This window comes from Paroedura picta, chromosome 10 (genome assembly GCF_049243985.1).
Source record: "Paroedura picta isolate Pp20150507F chromosome 10, Ppicta_v3.0, whole genome shotgun sequence".
NCBI lineage: Eukaryota > Metazoa > Chordata > Lepidosauria > Squamata > Gekkonidae > Paroedura > Paroedura picta.
Window position 1 is genome coordinate 79,365,570 of NC_135378.1, and position 19,052 is coordinate 79,384,621.

General features: G+C 45.5%; 1 protein-coding gene across 5 annotated transcripts; it reads left to right on the top strand.

Annotated features, from left to right (window-relative positions):
- Nucleotides 1–102: 102 nt before the first annotated feature.
- On the top strand, nt 103–17,479 carry HNRNPD (heterogeneous nuclear ribonucleoprotein D). Of its 5 annotated transcripts, XR_013224962.1 has the most exons (9): nt 104–476; nt 9,079–9,274; nt 9,435–9,596; nt 11,657–11,788; nt 12,619–12,718; nt 14,374–14,520; nt 15,740–15,846; nt 16,205–16,312; nt 17,135–17,479. XR_013224962.1 is itself a non-coding variant. In XM_077301058.1 (8 exons), the coding sequence occupies exons 1-7, from the start codon at nt 268–270 to the stop codon at nt 15,805–15,807; spliced, it is 1,014 nt and encodes a 337-aa protein (XP_077157173.1). In that variant the 5' UTR covers nt 104–267; the 3' UTR covers nt 15,808–15,846; nt 17,135–17,479. The 5 variants fall into 5 exon arrangements, 4 of the variants coding, with proteins under 4 accessions (XP_077157176.1, XP_077157173.1, XP_077157174.1 ...); XM_077301058.1 differs by lacking the exon at nt 16,205–16,312; XM_077301059.1 differs by lacking the exon at nt 17,135–17,479 and having other exon boundaries at nt 16,205–17,069.
- The last annotated feature ends 1,573 nt before the right edge of the window (nt 17,480–19,052 follow it).

The following is a 19,052-nucleotide window of genomic DNA, read 5'->3' on the forward strand; positions in this document are numbered from 1 at the left end:
ATTGGCGGGGCTGTCCCCTTCAGGGGGGCGGGGACTCGAGGGCGCCGTTCTCTCCCGCCTTCTTGCTGTGGCGGCGGCCACGTGACCCGCGGCGCCGCGGCGGCTCTTCCGGCGGCCATTTTAGGCTGGGATCATCGAGGCGGCGCCATTAAAGGGTGAACGCGGCGGGGGGAGGAAGCAGCCCCGCAGCTCCCGCGCTCGTCGCAGCCGCCTCTTCCTCTTCCTCCGCGGCCCTTCTCTCGCCTCCCCGGTCCTCGCCGAGCAGCCATGTCGGAGCAGCAGTTTGCGGGCGACGCAGAAGCGGCGGAGGCTTCGGAGCAGGCGGAGCAGCTGGAGGGAGACGCCGGCGCGGGCGGGGAGGGCGGCGGTGAAGGCGGCGGCAACAGCGCCGAAGGAGGGGGCGGCGGCGGAGGAGGGGGCGGCGGCGAGTCGGAGGGAGCCAAAATCGACGCCAGCAAGAACGAGGAAGATGAAGGGTAAGAGGGAGGAAGCGGGAGGCAATGAGGGGCCCACTGCGCACACGCTGGCCAATGCACTTTGCAAGTATGGGGCCCCTTCTGGACATGTTGCATAAGGCACTTACACGTACGTTAGAGGTATGGGGCCCCTTCTGAACATATTGCATAATGCACTTAGAAGTATAGGGCCCCTTCTGCACACATCGCATAATGCACTTTAGAAGTATGGGACCCCTTCTGGGCATATTGCATAAGGCATTTGCATGCACTTTAGAAGTATAGGGCCCCTTCTGCACACATCCCATAATGCACTTTAAATTTATGGGGCCCCTTCTGGGCACATTGCATAAGGCACTTATATGCACTTTAGAAGCATGGAGCCCCTTCTTGGCATGTTGCATAAGGCACTTACACGTACATGGGGTCCCTCTGCATAAATTGTATAATGCACTTTAGAAGCTCTTCTGGACATATTGTATAAAGCACATGCACATTAGAGGTATAGGCCCTTTTCTGAATGCATTGTGTAATGCACTTTAGATGTATGGGGTCCCTTCTGGACATGTTATATAAAGCAATTTCAATGCATGTGAGAGGTATGGAGCCCCTTCTGGACATCTTACATATGGCACTTACATGCACATTAGAGGGTTGGGGCCCATTCTGCACCAATTGCATAATGCACTTAAAAGTTTGGGGCTTCTGCACATGCTGAACAATGCACTTTCAATTTTCTTTTGCAGCTGGATTTTACGATGCAAAGCAGGAAAACCTAAAATACACTGAAAGTGTGTTATCTAATATGTGCAGAATGGGAGGTGTTAGGACAGCAGGATATTGTGGCAGATGCCACAGAAGTAGGGAGGGTGTGACCTCTTTTGGTAGTCTGATGAGGGAAGTTGCCCAAACTCCAGCACCTTGGGCACAAGGTGGCAGTTCAAGTAATTTTGGAGGGGAGTGAGTTTTTTGGAGGCTCTGTGTGAGATGCTTGTACACATAGCTTAAATACAAGCAACAAATTCTGTATGCTTGTGGACGTTTTTTTTAAGGGGGGGTTGCAGTAATTGTTACAGATGTGTTAACAAAAAGAGCAAGATTTGAGCAATACCTCCCAAAGCAGCACAGTCCCATGTGTGCAGACTTTGGCTGAAGAACTTAGATGCAGTTTTGGTTGGTGGTGGAGAGAGGAATTACAGAGGTCTTGCTATGGAATGCCCCTACTCTTTTCAAATTGGTGGAACCTGTGTTCTACAAAAGCAAGTCACTTGTCTTTTTTTTTTTAATTTGATGATTTATGGACTGGTCTTTTCCATAAGCGGGCTTGGGGTGGTTTATACCGATAACAACATTCATAAACAGATTGAAAAACAATCAAAAACGGCTGAACAAACTGCAAACAAACCCCCATCTATTTTGCTTGCCAGCTCTTAATTCTTACCCTCCAAATACTCATTAATATACTACCATCCCCCTGCCCATGAGACCTGTCAGTCAGCACCAGTACTGATCAATACTCTCTCCCTGTCATGAGTCCTCTGAAAAGCCTGGTTAAGATCCCATCTTGCCACCTAGTAGTAAGAAAAAGGTTAGTGTCTCCCAAAGAATTGGGAATTCTTTCTTAATTGAACAGGCAAACAGCCCTATTTGTTTTCCTTGTTTTTAATAGGTTGGCTCAAAATACTTTCCCATCCTTTCTCCATAGAGGTCTGGCTGGTATAGATGTTCCTCCTTTTCATTTTAGTTTCACAACACCCATGTGTGATCAGTGAGGCCAACAGGAGACTGGTCCAAGGGCCACCTACTTAACTTTGTGAAGCAGTAGCACAGGTTGTAGCCTAGTACTTGAACCTCTAGGCTACTCTGTGGCTTTCTTGAAATCTAAGGAGAGGCTCATGCAGCTTTTGGGGCACTGCTCTAAGGACAGATGAAAGAACAGTGAGTTTAACCCTGGATTGTACATCCTTGATACGGGGCCAGCCAAGTTTAAACTGGTCCACCGAGTTTGGTGATGTCACAATAGAAATAACAGTCCTGTCTGCTTGCAATCATTGTGCAGCAGCTAGAGAAGGGCTACGTAGCCTTGGCAGTGTGTAATAAACATTTTAAAAGTACTTTTTAGCTTGCTTTAGGTTTGAGGACTAGCTTCACACAGTAGCTATCGATTCTTGGTTGTCTGCAGATGTTTTCAGTTCCTGGGTGCGCTGTGTTAACACAACATTCTTTGGCCGTAGTTCTGTTCTCCACGCACAATGCGGATGTTTAATAAGGGCTTCAGTCAGATTGTTGTCCAGAGAGGTTAAAAGCCCAGGAAGGTTAGACATAGAGGTTAAAAGAATAGGAAGCTCTGGTCAGAATCTGGAGTTTTGCGTGTGTAAGTGGAAACGGGGAGCTGCATGATTTCAAAGTAAACAGTGTGCTTCGTGCATCCTCATGAGCAGACTGGCATGTAGCTGTGGCGTTCGCATAGCAGATGGGTAAGCTGTCCTTGCAGATATATATAGCTCTCTGCCTCTCCTTAAGCCTACACAGCGTGAGTGATGGCTTGCTCCATGTGTTGTGAACCAAGTCCTCTGAATCTTTACGTTTATGCCAGAATTGGGTGGCTCGGGATAGATTGTGACGTGTGAGGATAAACAATTCCTTTTTGAGCGTTCAATATCCGTGGAGCTTTTCCCTGGCCAGCCCTCCTTTGTTTGGTCATTAAGCCCGTCTTGCTGCTCCCACGGCACTGACTTCATATCTGCCTTCTGCATTGTCCGTTGCACATGGTATTGTTTAGACTAAATTGTCTTATCGTGGATTTCCCATGGGAAGTCTGTGCCATTTCTCACAGCCAGGGTGTCCTTGGCTTAACTGTCATCCCGTCTCATTGAAATATCCACCGAAACGGCTTCCTCTTATTGGCATACAAAATTCATAAAATAAAAGTATTCTGATTTGAAATTTTTTTGGCAGTCCTCATTAACAGTCGCAGCCGACCATGATAACGTTAGGACTCTCCATTTTTTTTCCTGCTAAGATACATTGTGCCTGTTGCATAATGCCTTAAAAAAATATTCACCATGTAGCTGCTGCTCACTCCCTTCCCTCTCAGCATCTTTGTGAGCAATTGTATAATAGCAACAGCTCTGTCGTGGCTAGCCCTGTGTTATCCAGCCTTGGAAGCTAAGCAGGTTCGCATTCGGATGGGAGACCACCATGGAATCTCCAGGCCAGGGGTAGTCAAACTGTGGCCCTCCTGATGTCCATGGACTACAATTCCCAGGAGCCCCTGCCAGCGAATGTTGGCAGGGGCTCCTGGGAATTGTAGTCCATGGACATCTGGAGGGCCGCAGTTTGACTAACACTGCTCCAGGCCATAACACGGGGCTGGGCGATGGCCTCTCGGTGTCTCTTGCCTTGAGAAATCAGGGCTGCCATGAGTCAGAGGCAGCTGGGCAACAAAGAAAGAAGCAACATCTGGCTCTGGTCATAGTTCTGTATGCCTTTCCTTTACTGCAAGACTTCTTCTTTGCAGTATTCCAAGAGGCTAGTGATCCTTGCAGAGAGGGCAGTGCTCTGCATTCTTTGGCTCGCACATAATTCGTAGGTCCGCTTCTGACGGAGACTGGGGTCATTTTCATAAGTTCTCTGAAGGCTTTTTATGTCTTCATAGCCCAAATACCCAGCAGTACAGGTAGTCTAAGTTTCTGCTACGTTTTATGATAAGATCAAGTGTTATTCTTGGTGGGGTCGACATAATTATATAAAAAGGTAAAGGTATCTCCTGTGCAAGCACCGGGTCATGTCTGACCCTTGGGGTGACGCCCTCCAACATTTTCATGGCAGACTCAATACAGGGTGGCCTTGCCAGTGTTTCCCCAGTCATTACCGTAATTCTTAAATTTTAAAAAATGAACTACCCAATGGAAAACCATTTTGGGGCCGCCGAGAAACCCTGTTTTCACAACGTCCCTGTTAAGGAAGCCTGCGCTATGGTTAGAAGCTTGTTTCAGTAGCAACCAAAATTGTCAGTTATGTAGTATTCTTTATTGATGGGTTTGAATAAAATATGTAAGAGACTATAGTCAACTTAGCGTTAGGTTTTATGGTGATTATAATTAGAAAACATGGACATTAAACTACAGAATGCTGGGAAAGCTGAGAATTAGTCTGGTGCCTGTGCTTTTGAGCAGGTTCCTGGCGCAAAAATAAATTGGTTGAGGCCTTGTTTTGAGCAGCTGATCCCCCCCCCCCCCCTGGAGAAACTCAGCTTTACTTGTGGCCTATATTTCCAACCCCTTTCCATCTGTAGCTCTGAAATACTGCCTTGGCATGTTTTATAATTGGCAGAGATCTTCTTCCCACATACTACTCTTGTGCAATGTTTTTTTTTTTTTTCTCCTCTCCCTTTTCTGGATGAAGAAGGTAATATGCTGAAAGGTACAAGGTAGCCTGCTGGGTATCTAAAGATGCATCTGCAGTGTATATAATCCCATTTGGAGTGATGGCACACATGCACTGGCGGGTCCACTGGGTTGGCTGCTCTTTTCAGGTCTCCTGCAGCAAACCATGCCTGTGCATTTTCCTAAGAAGATATTAGCTGTGTCTTTCTGTATGCGGCAGGGACGGCCAAACTGTAGCTCTTCCGATGTCCATGGACTACAATTCCCATGTGCTGGCAGGAAGCTCATGGGAATTGTAGCCCATGGGCATCGGGAGAGCCACAGCTTGGCTGCCTGTGGCGCATACGGCCTCTTAGTTACAAAAAAGGCTGGGTAGTAGTTGTATTTGCATCTGGGAGTGGAGGATAACGGGTTTGAAATAGCACAGAACTTACAATTCCTACAGGTTTCTGCAGGAAGCCACTGAGCCCAAGACAGATTCAAGTCTGAAACGAAATCAAAGGTCAGTTTCGTTCCATGGATCCAAACGCTTCCTGGCACAAAAGGAGACAGACTGATTATGCACTATGCTCCCTCTCCCTGTCTATATCACAACAGTAAGCAAGAAAATCAGGACTTTAATTGCCCTCTTGATTTGAAGTTATTTAGGCAGGTGGGGCATACCCAATATTCTTGAGCAATGAACAGACGTTTAATAATTCAGGAGCAGGATTAGAAGGGCCATGCTTATAACCTGCCCAGGAAATCCCAAGGAAACCACAGCAGATAAAAGTATAGCAAATGAAGGGACCCTGCAGCACAAGCCAAACGGTGGCAGCTCACCCGCCATACCCACTTCATTCCCATCGGAATTGAGAGAGTGTCTGCTCAAAAAACCTAACGATCCATAGAACACCAAGGTTAGCTCTCCACTCCTGTTGTTCTCATAAGAAGAGCTGTTTGTTAAGATCTGTTTGTTAATGCCCTGCCTTTCATTACCCAAAAGAGCCCCCAAATGGCTTGCAAATGCCTTTCCTTACCTCTCCCTGCAACAGACTTCCTGTGAAGTATGTTGGGCTGAAAGCTCCAGGGACACTGCTTTGTGAGAGCAGCTTTAAGAGAACTGTGACTAGCTCAAGGTCACCCAGCTGGCTGCATGTGGAAGAGTGGGGAATCAAACCCGGTCCTCTAATTAGAGTCTGCCAGTGTTAACCATCACACCATGCTGGCTCTCCACCATGTTCAGGATATTTAAATCATTGGCCATTCTTCTTGTACCCATAGCATTGTTCTTGCTTAATACTGTTGGGAGGTTTTTTCTAGACCTAGCTGTCTAATGTACCCAATCATCTGTAAGAAGCTACGACCGAGCCTCTTAATTCACTGATAAAGGAAACCCATTACAGTAATTTTTAGTTGCATTTTCCACTTGGAGTGCCCAAAGCATCTGGCTACAATAGCACTTATAAGTCTTCCCTCCTCTGATTCTGTAGCAATTGAGGAATCATCTGTAGGCATTCAGACAGGGTAGCTTTTGATAGCCTGGTAAAGATCCCGCATGTCTTTCAGCTTACAATGTGACATAAATAGCAAGCAAGGGCTACCTTTTTGCCAGCCAGCTACTTTTTTCGTTGCAAGTCATGGTGAGACACATTTTGACCAGGTCAGTATTTTTCTGATGTTTTAGAAGGCAGTGGCATATATTTTTGCCTTTGGCGCTTGCTCGTATATCACCCTTGGGACGAATGTACAGGTATGTGTGTGTCAGCTTATCAGGAGATCTCAAAATAGTTTGAGGAAGCCTGCAACTTTCTCCATTTATTACAGCATTCGTTTGGCACACAAGTTCTTGGTTGGCTGGTTCTTTTGGTACAAAATTCATGCCCAGAGAGAAAGAGAGCACCCCATTTGGCAGGGGCATTCGACTTTGGTGCTGTTGTCGGGTCACGTTGCCCCACTGTACACTGGCCATTGGATAGTTGCCCACCACTCCCTTTGGGCCCTTAGGTGTTAACTTCCCCTCCATACTCTGCCATGTTTGGAAAAGCTGTAGGGAATCTAGTGTAGCTACTATGAATGTCTCTGCCTGGCACAGCAATGCAAGGAGCGGCTGAACAAGTCTCAGCTTATTGGTTTGGAAACCGCTGTCTGGTTGCATGTTCAATTCGCATGATGAACTCGGTACTATCTCATGTGAAAATCCTTACAATGTCCTAACTTGTTCACATTGGAATTACTTCTGCAGGCTTGACCTTTTAGTTTTAAACCCCCCACCCCACCCCAACTTGTTAATAAAATGTGTAACAAAATATTCCTCAGTTGGTAGAGACCTACATGAAAAGGGTGGGATAATCTGTTAGATTAAGGGGCAATCTACTTAAATTGGCCATTCAGCTGATGGACGTTAGTCAGGTGACTTACTGCATCACCACCACCACATGCAAGGTTCTGTTCTTCCTGGTGATGCAGGTGGGGAAGGGGTTGGCTGGTCCCGCCAAGGTCGAGAGTAAGTGGCAAAGAAACTCTTGCTTCTCCTGGTCCTTTGTCGGAGATTTGGGCTAGTTGTGGGATTGCGCACCTTTCCGAGTAGCTGGAGAAACCTATTGGCTCACAATCTAGTCACTAGTGGAGTAGAATCATCATGCACTTCAACACACATCATAAAATATGTTCCAGACGGCACTTGGTGTGGGATTTTATTGTGGAATTTTATTCAGCAAAGGTTCGTGGTATGTCAAGTGGGCTGGTGTGTGTTTTCGCTGTTGCCTGTTGCTTCTTGCCTCAGACCGACAGCAGATGTTTTAACTTTTAATTGGGTAAAGTTTATGCATTACATAAGGCAGGGGTAGTCAAACTGCGGCCCTTCAGATGTCCGTGGACTACAATTCCCAGGGGCTCATGGGAATGGTAGTCCATGGACATCTGGAGGGCTGCAGTTCGACTACCCCCGATATAAGGTTTATATATGTATGATACAGGGTTGTAAACTTCTCCAAGCCAGCATGCTGAGAGGGGGCCAGTCATATACATTGCTTGCATGCATGCGTACGTAACATACATATAATTGGGTCACATCAGGGGACCCACCCACATAACACTGTCCCCTCCACATCTAGCTGGTTGTCCTTTTTAATTTAACACAGAAAAGCTTCCAGGTGCACGGATTCCATTGGGCCGTTGTGATATGTGCCAGCAGCCTAGCAGTGTAGGAAAGCATGGGGTATGACTTTTGTCACAATGCTCTAGTTAAGTACAATTCTTGATTGTTCCACTATGGGTGGGGGGGGGGGAGCTTTGAGAGAGCCGTTCCTACAAGCCGCTTGCTAGGCTTATAGAGTGGAAGAAGAATGGATGGTAGTCACTGGCGCTCCGATATTTTAACTGGAGACCACTACAGGCCTCTCCTAGCATGGAGGGCCATAGGATGAAGGAAGTGGGAACGTGGCAGCTCTTTCTCCTTTCCCCACCACTGTGCCTCTTCTTCCCTCCTGTCTTCGCCATCTACTTGCTAGATCAGAATTCAGTTCTTAGTCCTCCTGACCCAGGACTAGGGAATAAGTCATATGAGCTCTGTTCATGTCCAGTAGTACCATAGAGGCCAACAAGGTTTTCGGAGTATAGGCTTCGGAGAGTCAAAGCTCTCTTCTTCTTGACTGTCAAAAGCCTATACACTAAAACTCTTGTTGGTCTCTTTAAGGCGCTGCAGGGTCTTTCTCTTTGAAATTCTTGTGAGTTCCGTGTTAGGTGTATGCATTTTTAAAGGGGTGTTTGAGTTGCTTTTCTCCTGCTCGATTAAAAACTCATTAAATTATCTTCATGCAGCAGTGTCACCAAGAGCAAGCATTTATTGATCAGCGTAAACTGCTTGTGTCTCCCTCAGTCCAGTTATTAGGGCATTGATTGTATGTCTGATTTTGAGCTTAGTTTTATAGTGCACATTAAGTCACAAGACAGGGTTGCAGATTTGGATGTTTTGTTTTGTTTTTGTTTTTTTAAAGTTGGTCCTAATAAAAGGTAAAGGTATCCCCTGTACAAGCACAGGGTCATGCCTGACCCTTGGGGTGACACCCTCTAGCATTTTCATGGCAGACTCAATACAGGGTGGTTTGCCAGTGCCTTCCCCAGTCATTTACTAATATAATAATCTTAAACTCTACCTGGCTTAGGTCTGAAATACATATTTGGAATGAGGGTAATGTAGGGTATCTTTGCCATAGCGTGCTGTTTGAATGTTGAATTTTCTTTTTCTTTTGAAGCTCAACAGCTTTAAAACTTCTTTACAGGAAAATGTTCATTGGAGGGCTTAGCTGGGACACCACGAAGAAAGACTTGAAGGACTACTTCACCAAATTTGGTGAAGTTGTGGACTGTACCCTGAAGCTGGATCCTATTACCGGCCGGTCACGGGGTTTTGGCTTTGTGCTGTTCAAGGAGTCTGAGAGTGTGGACAAGGTATGCCGAGTTTTAAAAATATATTTCTTGTTAAATGTAGAAACCGTTCTTTTTGATCTCGTGTTCTTGCATGCTTATGAAAATACTTTGTTTAGGATGCTTCCATTTTTATGGTAGGTGGTATTGTTGGGTTTTTCTTTAAAGATGTAACTCTTTGCAGGTTATGGATCAGAAGGAGCACAAATTGAATGGCAAAGTGATCGATCCCAAAAGGGCTAAAGCGATGAAAACAAAAGAGCCAGTCAAAAAGATTTTTGTTGGGGGTTTATCTCCAGATACACCCGAAGAAAAAATAAGGGAGTACTTTGGAGGCTTCGGTGAGGTAAGCCATCACCCTGTCTCACTTGAACTTTTAAGAAACTGCTCTCACTGTCATGCTCCTAGTATCTTACAGCATAGGCACATTGGAGTAGAAAGGACTTGACTAATTCCACAGTATTCAATCCCCCTGCACCAAAGCCCACAAAGGTGTTTGGAGAAGGTGGTATTATTCTTTGAAAGCTGGGGTAATTTATGCTTTGCATTATTGGCCCAGGTGATAGTAAGTAACCGATCTCTAAGGGCAAGAAAACAGTTGGCACACTCCTGAAACTGGTCTGGAGGACTTGATCAGGATTCAGCAGGCCACGGTGGTAGATGGAGGCAAGAGGGAGGGAGCTTCTGTCAGATGCGTTCGTGCTAGAAAGGATTCAAGACCAAGAATAGAACATCTGCCAGGTTATCCTTGACCTGTATGCCAGTAAACACTTAAAGAACTTCAGAAGGCTGTTGAAGAAAGAGTTATATGAAGCCACAATTTGCTTTTTACTGAGTTTAATGGTCCTGTGTATCCATTAATACGTTCCACCAATGTACCTGGGCAGAACATGGGCCTTGGGTCTTCTGAGTTCTTTAAAAAGTGTTATATAAACTGCTTTTGAATTCTCGACAAATTCCCACTGCTCATCTTGGCTTTGAGTTTGGTAGCCAGAGTGTTAAATGCAGCTACATGCTCTGATCCTCTTTATCGGCAGGGGACTCAAGCGGTGATCTCTTTGTGTGTCTGTGCTCCCAGTCACTTTCGCCCTGTCCTAAATCTGAGGGCCTGAAAAGTTCAGCTCATCGTGCCTAAGGGATGAGTTATCCCAGGCTAGACTAGATGTTTTTACGCTTCTGTTGGCTTTCCACCGCCAGTCAGTTGACAGATGGCTGTGCCCTTTCTGCTGCTATGCTTGGGTCGGGAATAATTAGTTTCCAGGGCCTTAGGGCTCCGCCAACTCAGTAAAATCGATGGGAGGTTGGCTGCTGACTTCAGTGGGATGTGGGTTGCACTTTATTGCTTCAGTATGAAAGACTCTTAGTTTAATTGACTCAGACCAAGAAAAGGTAAATCTTAAGAATATAATGATTTTTAAGACAAATTGGTGGGAACTGCTCCTTTGCTGAACTTCTGTTTTCTTGTCAGAGCATGACATCTGATTAGTACGTAAATTCTATTTTGGGAAATTAAGCTTCATATACCTTCAGGAAATCAAATGGGTCCTTGATGGACTAGATTAGCGATCCCCAACCTGTGGGCCGTGGACCACATGTGGTCCTTCGACTCATTGGAGGTGGGCCCCGAAGGAGGCCTTCTCCCCCCCACACCCCCCGGCCCTTTACTTCATCCCCAACAGCCCTTTACAACATACTTCATTGTTGTGGCGTGTCTGTATCTTATTTTGAAGGGATGTTTAAACATTACCATAGCAATCAGAGAGCGTTAGGGCAGTGGTTGAGAGTAGAGGCGTAAACTACCCCCCCCCCCCACACCGGGCCTCAGTAAAAGGCGTTGACTGGTCCCCGGTGATAAAAAGGTTGGGGACCACTGGACTAGATGACCCATGGGGTCCCTTCCAACTCTCATTATTCTATGATGATGACTTGCTGTTCCATGTGCTCCAAGTGTTTTATATGCTTACCGAAGTTCCGTGAGAATAATTAAGGTCTTGGGGATGGGTTGTCTCAGGGGCTGCCAGTCTGTCTTGGGGCAGGTGACCAGGCATTTTGCAGCAAAGTACAAATGCAGTGGGCCTAGTCGGAATGTGCTGTGGTTAAGAGAGCCAGCGTAGTATAGTGGTTAAGTAGCTTCTAATCTGGTGAGCCGGGTTTGGTTCCCCACTTCTCCACGTGCAGCCAGCTGTCTGACCTTGGGCTCACCACAGCAGTGATAGAGCTGTTCTCACGGAGCAGTAACATCAGGGGTCTCTCAGCCCCACCTACCTCACAGGGTGTCTGTTGTGGGGAGAGGAAAGGGAAAGCGATTGTAAGCCACTTTGAGACTCCTGGTAGAGAAAAGTGGCATATAAGAGCCAACTTTCCACCTCCTTCTGTTGATATTATATGCATTGTCCTGTTCACCAGGTGGAATCAATAGAACTTCCCATGGACAACAAAACCAATAAACGGCGTGGATTTTGCTTCATTACGTTCAAAGAGGAGGAGCCTGTGAAGAAGATCATGGAGAAAAAATACCACAACGTTGGTCTTAGTAAAGTATGTTTCAAGCTATGCTTCCAGAGCGCCTTTTTTGGAGAAAGCCACTGAGCAAAGCCCCAGGGATAACAGACGAGAGCGCGGCCAAAGCCAGCGGAGTGTGGACAGAGCACCCGTAAAAAGTAGCTTTTGGTCCTGCATGCTAGGGATGGAATAGCACTTGTAAGTTCCACCAGTGCAGCTTTAGAAATATGTACAACTCTTCCGCTTGCGTGGCCAGTAAAGAATCCTGGAACTTTTTAAGTGCTGAGTGTTACTCTTAGTTGTTTCTGACTCTTATCCCAGTTATAGCCTGGAGATACCCACTTTTGGCGAATTGCCTTCTTTTTGACATCAGAGCTCCTAAGTTTCAATGTTTGGTAAATAGCATTCTGGAACTTTGCCTTTCTTTATGCATTCCAGTTCTCCTCTGCTCAGCACTCCCTCCCCACATAGATTGTAGATTTTTAGTTGAAGCAGGCTTCACTTTACTTTAATACCAGCCAGTTCTTGGCCGTGTCACTCATCTGAGCTTATCAACAAAGAATTTCCCAATGAAGGGGAATAAATGTGACACTGCTCAATATTGAGCAGTAGCTAAATTACTCCTCGAGTAAGTTTTGTTGCTCACCGGCGTCGTTTGAGAACTTTGCTTTGCCACTCTTAAATTACCTCCCGGTCTCAAGTTCCTGTTATAAATATTTATAAGCCTCATGCTGTTAGACGTCTTGCTCCTCGTGATGTGTTGTCGTTCCCAAACTTAATTACTCAGGTATAGAATAGGTGCTTGGTATTTTGGGAAACTGGCAAGCTGCCTCTCTCTCCAAGTTACTTTCCCCCTTCTTTTTCAGTGTGAAATAAAAGTAGCCATGTCGAAAGAACAATATCAGCAGCAGCAGCAGTGGGGAACTCGGGGAGGATTTGCAGGAAGATCTCGTGGCAGAGGTGGAGGTGAGCTTCAGTCTGCATGATTGGCGTTCTGATACCAGACACCAGTTGCCTGAGGGGGAACCTTCCATTCCATTTGTTTGTTTCAGTTATAGTCTTCTAACTCGGCTTAGAATTGGACAGTTAGCATCTTCCCCGTTTACACGTTCTTGAAGCTCTGTAGGCCAGTGGTCCCCAACCTTTCTGAGGCTGGGGACCGGCAGGGCAACTGCCCCGCCCACGCATCGCGCATGCGCAAAAAGTGCTGCGCGTGCGCGCTTTCGGCCGCGCATGTGCGGCCCGGCCCTGATTCCGTCTCCCCGCCCTCCCACAGTAAGAAGCTTCCCAGGCCGCAAGCTTGCGGCCTGGGAAGTTTTTTACTGCGGGGGGGGGGGCGGCACTAGGCCGCAGCCCGCAGGTTGGGGACCACTGCTGTAGGCGTTAAAAGATTCCGCAAAATTTTTGGAGTGAACCTGCCCACCTGATTGGTGGCCTTACAGCCCCTTAGCTTTTCTTCTTGATGGGGAATTGTCTTAAAAGATGATTAGCTGGCAGCAATTTTAAGACCTTGGGAATCCGTTGGTACAGTCACGCTATTCCGCTAGAAGCACAGGGAATGCTAAACACAGCCAAATGAAAGGCACTACATTGGTTGGCAGAGTTTCCTGTCTTAAGATTTACTTCAATACCTCGCTTTTAGCCCAGTGGGGATCCAGAGCAATTTTACAACGTTCTCCTTGCCTCCCATTTTATCCACACAACTGTGTGGGATAGATTCAAGTGGGTAGCCATGTTGGTCTGAAGTGGCACAACAAAATCAGAGTCCAGTAACACCTTTAAGACCAACGTTTATTCAAGGCGTGAGCTTTCGAGTGCAAGCATTCTTGCACTCAGACTATAGGTTAGGATAGGTTAGGCTGAGAAGGAGACTCCGGTCACCTAGCATACTTCCACTACAGAGTGGGGCTTCAAAACTGGTTATCCCAGACACTCTAGCCCAGCCTTTCTCAAAAATGTGATTGGGAATCAGAGCTGTGTACAAGCCTCCCCGGGGCGCCTCCCCTTCCCATCCCCTCCAGGCCCATCATTGGCCATTTGGGGGGGGTCATCAAGACCATACAGGGTCTTAAAGGTCAAGGTATCCCCTGTGAAAGCACCGAGTCATGTCTGAACCTTGGGATGACGCCCTCTAACGCTTTCATGGCAGACTGAATATGGGGTGGTTTGCCAGCGCCTTCCCCAGTCATTACCATTTACCCCCCAGCAAGCTGGGTACTCATTTTACCGGCCTCAGAAGGATGGAAGGCTGATTCAACCTTGAGCCGGCTGCTGGGATCAAACTCCCAGCCTCATGGTCAGAACTTCAGACAGCATATTGGCTGCCTTATACAGGGTCATACTACTTGGTAAATATTTGACAGACTTTAAAAGCCTATAAAAAAGTGCCTCCCACCCATTCAGGAAACCCTGCCAGGGTTGTCCAGAAGCCCCAAGGTTTCACAAAACCCTGCTTGAGAAAGCCCACTATAACCTGACACTGCTACACCAAGAAACCTTTAATTTATGTTTCGATGGCGTGCTGATTTTTCCAGTTAAATGCGCTCAGCATGGTGCCCCTCAGGCTTGTTGGTTTCAGGCTGTCTTTTGATAAAGCGCTGATTCGGCTAACTCCGTTGCAGGCCCCAGTCAAAGCTGGAACCAGGGTTACAGCAACTACTGGAATCAGGGCTATGGCAACTACGGCTACAACAGTCAAGGCTACGGTGGTTACGGAGGATACGACTACACGGGCTACAACAACTATTACGGATACGGAGACTACAGCAGTAAGTATGTGAAAGACAGGCCTGTAAAACTCAAAAGGCTGGCTGTGGTGTTGGAGTGTTACTGGCTGTGTGTGAGATGATCTTTGAGTTCTCAGCCACTTCAGCTGATCTGGGTATGGGTACTTAAAGTCTCGACACTGTGCGTATGTGCTTTGCACAAATCCAGCAGGAGTCAGAATAGTTAAGAATCACAGAGGGACTAGAGACGGAGAGGAAAACGTCTACTCACAAGTAAATCTGCTGAAGTAGAGGGTGCTAATTGGAATTTCTCCTAGCTTGATCTAATGAGATCCACTTCCAGAGTGCAGCTGTTCTGCTTCTCCCCGCTGCAGCCCTCTGACTCCTGAGATCAGCAGCAGAAATCATGGGGGATAATGCAACATTCTGCCGGGGGGGGGGGGGGATAGCGAAAATGCCTCCCCTGATTATAAACAGGCTGTAGGACACAATTCCATCTCTTTCCAGGAATGCTGGTCTGTTGGTTGAACTTCTGCTGGGCCTTTAAAATCAAGGATGCTCTTGATGACCCTGGGAAGCTGCAGATCAGCTGTAAAAGATACTTGTATTATAGAATCCTAGAGTTGGAAGGGGCCATACAGGCCATCTAGTCTATCGCCTACTCAATGCAGGATAAGCCTAAAGCATCCAGGATAAGTCTCTGTCCAGCCACTGCCTACAGAATCCTAGAGTGGGAAGGGGCCATGCAGGCCATCTAGTCCCACCCCCTGCTCAATGCAGGGCCAGCTGAAAGCATCCAGGATAAGTATCTGTCTAGCCGCTGCTTAAAGACTGCCAGTGAGGGAGAGTTCACCACCTCCTTAGGCAGCCCATTCCACCATCATTATCATGGCGGCCTGACTCCTTTGGGTCTTACATTCGACACTTTTCTCTGCTCCCTTTGTGCTTTAAAAGAGTGCATAGGTAGAGTGCCATCTTCAATCTGATGTCAGCCTGGTTTTAATGCTGAGCGGCTTGGATAAAGAATGTTGATTATCTTAGCCACGAGAAGAATGAATGGTGTAATCCTAGCAGCCTGGCTTTGCGAGGCAGTGCTGCATAAGAGTCTACTTAAAAGAAGGCTACTCCGGATTCATTAGGCATGTCCAGGCTGTCGCTGCAGGGCTTATTCAGGCATGCTTGGTCTTGCTTATATACATAGATTTGTAAAGGATAGTCCATCTCAGTGTCTTAAGTCTAAACAGTTCTCTTCTGTATTTAGATCAGCAGAGTGGTTATGGGAAGGTATCTCGGCGAGGCGGTCATCAAAATAGCTACAAACCCTACTAAATTATTCCATTTTGCAGCCTAACCCCCCTCCCTCGACAGGTACGTCCCTCCTTTGTCAGCTTTCCTATTCTAGCTTGTACGATTTTGGTAGTAGCTGTCTTTTTCTTTTCTTTTTTTTCTTTTTTTTCAATTACGTTGTGTAAGATATACCGGTAACGATTGACGTTTTAAAACTTCACCGCACCCAGACGTGCTTACCGTAATGTAACGTTAATGACTTTGAAGATAAGTAAGACGCAAGCGCTCTTAAGCTTTTTTTTTGCCTTTTGCCCTATAAATTAACAAAAGTCAGTAAAGTTAACAGGTAAAGTACTGCTAATGGGTACAAATGAAGGAATTGCAGCGAAGCCGGTATTGCCTACTAACTCTGACATTATACCTTGTTTGTACCCGCCAGCGGGAACTTCCTTGCAGGCCCTGTTGTCGCGCTGACTTCCCGATTCTCACAGGCCCGCTCAATGCGGACTGGGTACGAGATGCTCACGCTCTCGAATGCTGCCGTTTGGTATGGTCTCTTCCAACATCCTGTATCAGCATTATGATAAAATTGGATACTTCAAGCTTTGCCTTCACTTATTTCTTTTGCTTTAAAAACCAACCAACCTTACCTTACCCTATTCGTAATGTAATTTCAATGCGTTTTTTACAGGCCCAGTAATGGTTAAATACGTCAGCTTTACTGAATAATTTTTAACTGTTTGTTCTTCTAAGGATACAGCTTGTCTCTGAATTTTCCAGTCTTAATTTTATATTTTATTATTATTAATCTATTTTTAATGCTTGCTTTTCCCCCATTTTTATAGACCTTGTAGCCGTAATTGCCAGATGTTCTTGAGCTGAAGTCCTGTTGTGTCAACTCCTCTTAACTTTTGAATCTATATATTATTATAAGTAGATAACTTTAACCGTTTCTTTAACCCTTGTTGTGTTTCTCTTAATGGGCACCTAGCATTGTTTTTAGCCGGCCAGTCTTAAGTTTTCTAACCGAAGTGTTTGGGCCCAAAATATAGCCACTTGCCGTATTACTGCTTGGTGGTGGTTGAGCTTTTAAGGGTTTCGGCAGATGCTTTTAAAGGCCTTGGTTTGAATAAACAAGTATTTCTTGAGTAACTTCAGACTTGTGAAAATATCCTTTGTCAAACAGTGGTGCACATGTGGATTTCCAGCTCATGGACTCTCCTGTTCAGCTTTAATATAAAAGGCATACTTGATTAATGTTGATACAATATTTACATAGTGGGACATTAGGGGTATCTAAACACTTTTCTGTAAATTTGGCTAGGAGTCGTACCTGCCACAAGATTGACCTCTCTTTCTTTCTCTCTAGGTGGACAAGCAGTATTGTCATTTGAAGATTCCTTTTGAGGCGGCTCAAGCTGCCTGCCAATAGCAGTTCAAACTAAAAAAAAAAAATTTTTGTATCGAGTCCCCGAATTTGGAAGTAAGATGTTGGTCCCTCTGAAGTTTGCGTTCTCATTACAACAGAATTGCTTTCACTGTCTTTTTTTTTTTTTTTTTAATTGCTACGCTTAAGAACCAATTTGACTTCATGCCCCTGGCCCATTTTGTTCCCCAGTATTGTAGAGCACGTCTTGTGTTTAAAAAGCCCAGTGTGACAGTGTCATGATGTAGTAGTGTCTTACTGGTTTTTTAATAAATCTTTTTGTATAAACGTGTACTGGCATTCTTGATCTCAGGGCCAGAGATACTCCTGGTAGTTCTGAAACCCCGGCAAATAATATTCTTGGGATTTCAAGTGAAGCTGATAGTATTTCTGCCTGGGGGTGCGGTGGGGTTACACAAGGATGCGTATTAGAGGTGGTCAGCTCATTCAATCGCACAGATTCTGTCAAAGGGACTCCCCCCCCCACCCCGAACATCCAGATTTATTCCTTTCAGATTCTAGTAATACAGTATTAAATAGATTGAAATTAAGCAGTGATTAAAGCCTACCTTGCTGCTTTGCTGTAAGAGCTAATTTGAGTCCAGTAACATCTTCAAGACTTGACAAGCTTTTTGGGGTATAAGCTTTTGAGAATGGGTGGTCCCTCCCTCGTTCCTAGCATCCCAACACCATTCTCTGCAGTACCTTCCCATTTTCTGACTGGGATAGGGCTCGTTCCTACCTGTAGTTGATGTAGAGCTTTAACTCTTGAAAGCTCACACCTCCACAATCTTGTTGGCGTCTAACATGGCGCTAGGCTAGAATCTGGCTCACCTCCTGCAGGGGTCCAAAAAACGGAGAAAGGCTCCCCTTGCAGCACAAGTTAATTTATGACCTGTTCTAGGGCAACTTGATTTTATTAGATTGTTGTAATGGTTTTACAACAGATTGGTTACATCTTTACGGAGTCACTGATGAATTTTGCTTTCGAATGTGAGCATTACTGGAGCTCATTTTGGCTTCTCATTGTTTTCTATGGACTTGCCAATAAAGGATTTTTTGACATTTCGCGTTCTTCTTGGTACTTCGTGGCTGATGGGCCTTCTTTTGGCTATCACCTGCTGCAGGGCCAAAACATCTGCCCTCTAAAACCGGAAGCACTAATTGGTCCTTTCTCTTAGCCATCACTTCAACAGGAATAGCTTGCTCAGTATTTTTGTGACTTACACTTGAAAGCAAGAAACTTAATCTCTGCATAAAAGGCTTTCTATTTACAAGACAATTTTTGTTGCATAATGTTGATAATAACCATCAATTGTTAAGGTATTTATATGGTCAGGTATGGCACACCAAATTTGAACAAGTGTCCTTTGGCATTTATTTTGAAAATAGCTACTGGTAAGACACAGTGAAGCTTCATGTTGTCCTTTACTTTGTATCTTTGAGATCTAAAAACATTTACAAAAGGTAAATATTACATAACGGGTATGTTTTGATAAGTCTCTGCAGCAATGTCTATTAATTTTGAGTTGCTAAGAGCAATATTACCCAAGGTTGATCCTTCAATATTTGCATTTTCTTAAAACTATAATCTTATGAATAGTGATTAAAATACCAATTTTGAATCTTAAGTGAACAATGCTAGATTTTCTCCAATAGTGCTAATTGCTGTAGATTCTTTTAGTCTTACACTTTCTTCAACACAAGAGAAGGCTGTTGAAGTAACATCTGTATCCTGGCGCTTGAAAGAAAGGGCAGGATAAACTGTCTTCCTTTATATACATTCAGTATCGTATGAAGAGACATCCTTGGGGCTGTTAGGGGTGCACCAAATTTCAGGGCAACGCTGGATGCAACACCA

Bases quoted from the DNA above. Each gene is read 5' to 3' on its own strand.
- HNRNPD (XM_077301058.1), top strand. From the start codon at position 268: ATGTCGGAGCAGCAGTTTGCGGGCGACGCAGAAGCGGCGGAGGCTTCG. The intron at 9,275-9,434 runs GTATGCCGAGTT...AACTCTTTGCAG, and splicing joins AGTCTGAGAGTGTGGACAAG to GTTATGGATCAGAAGGAGCA. The intron at 11,789-12,618 runs GTATGTTTCAAG...CTTCTTTTTCAG, and splicing joins ACAACGTTGGTCTTAGTAAA to TGTGAAATAAAAGTAGCCAT.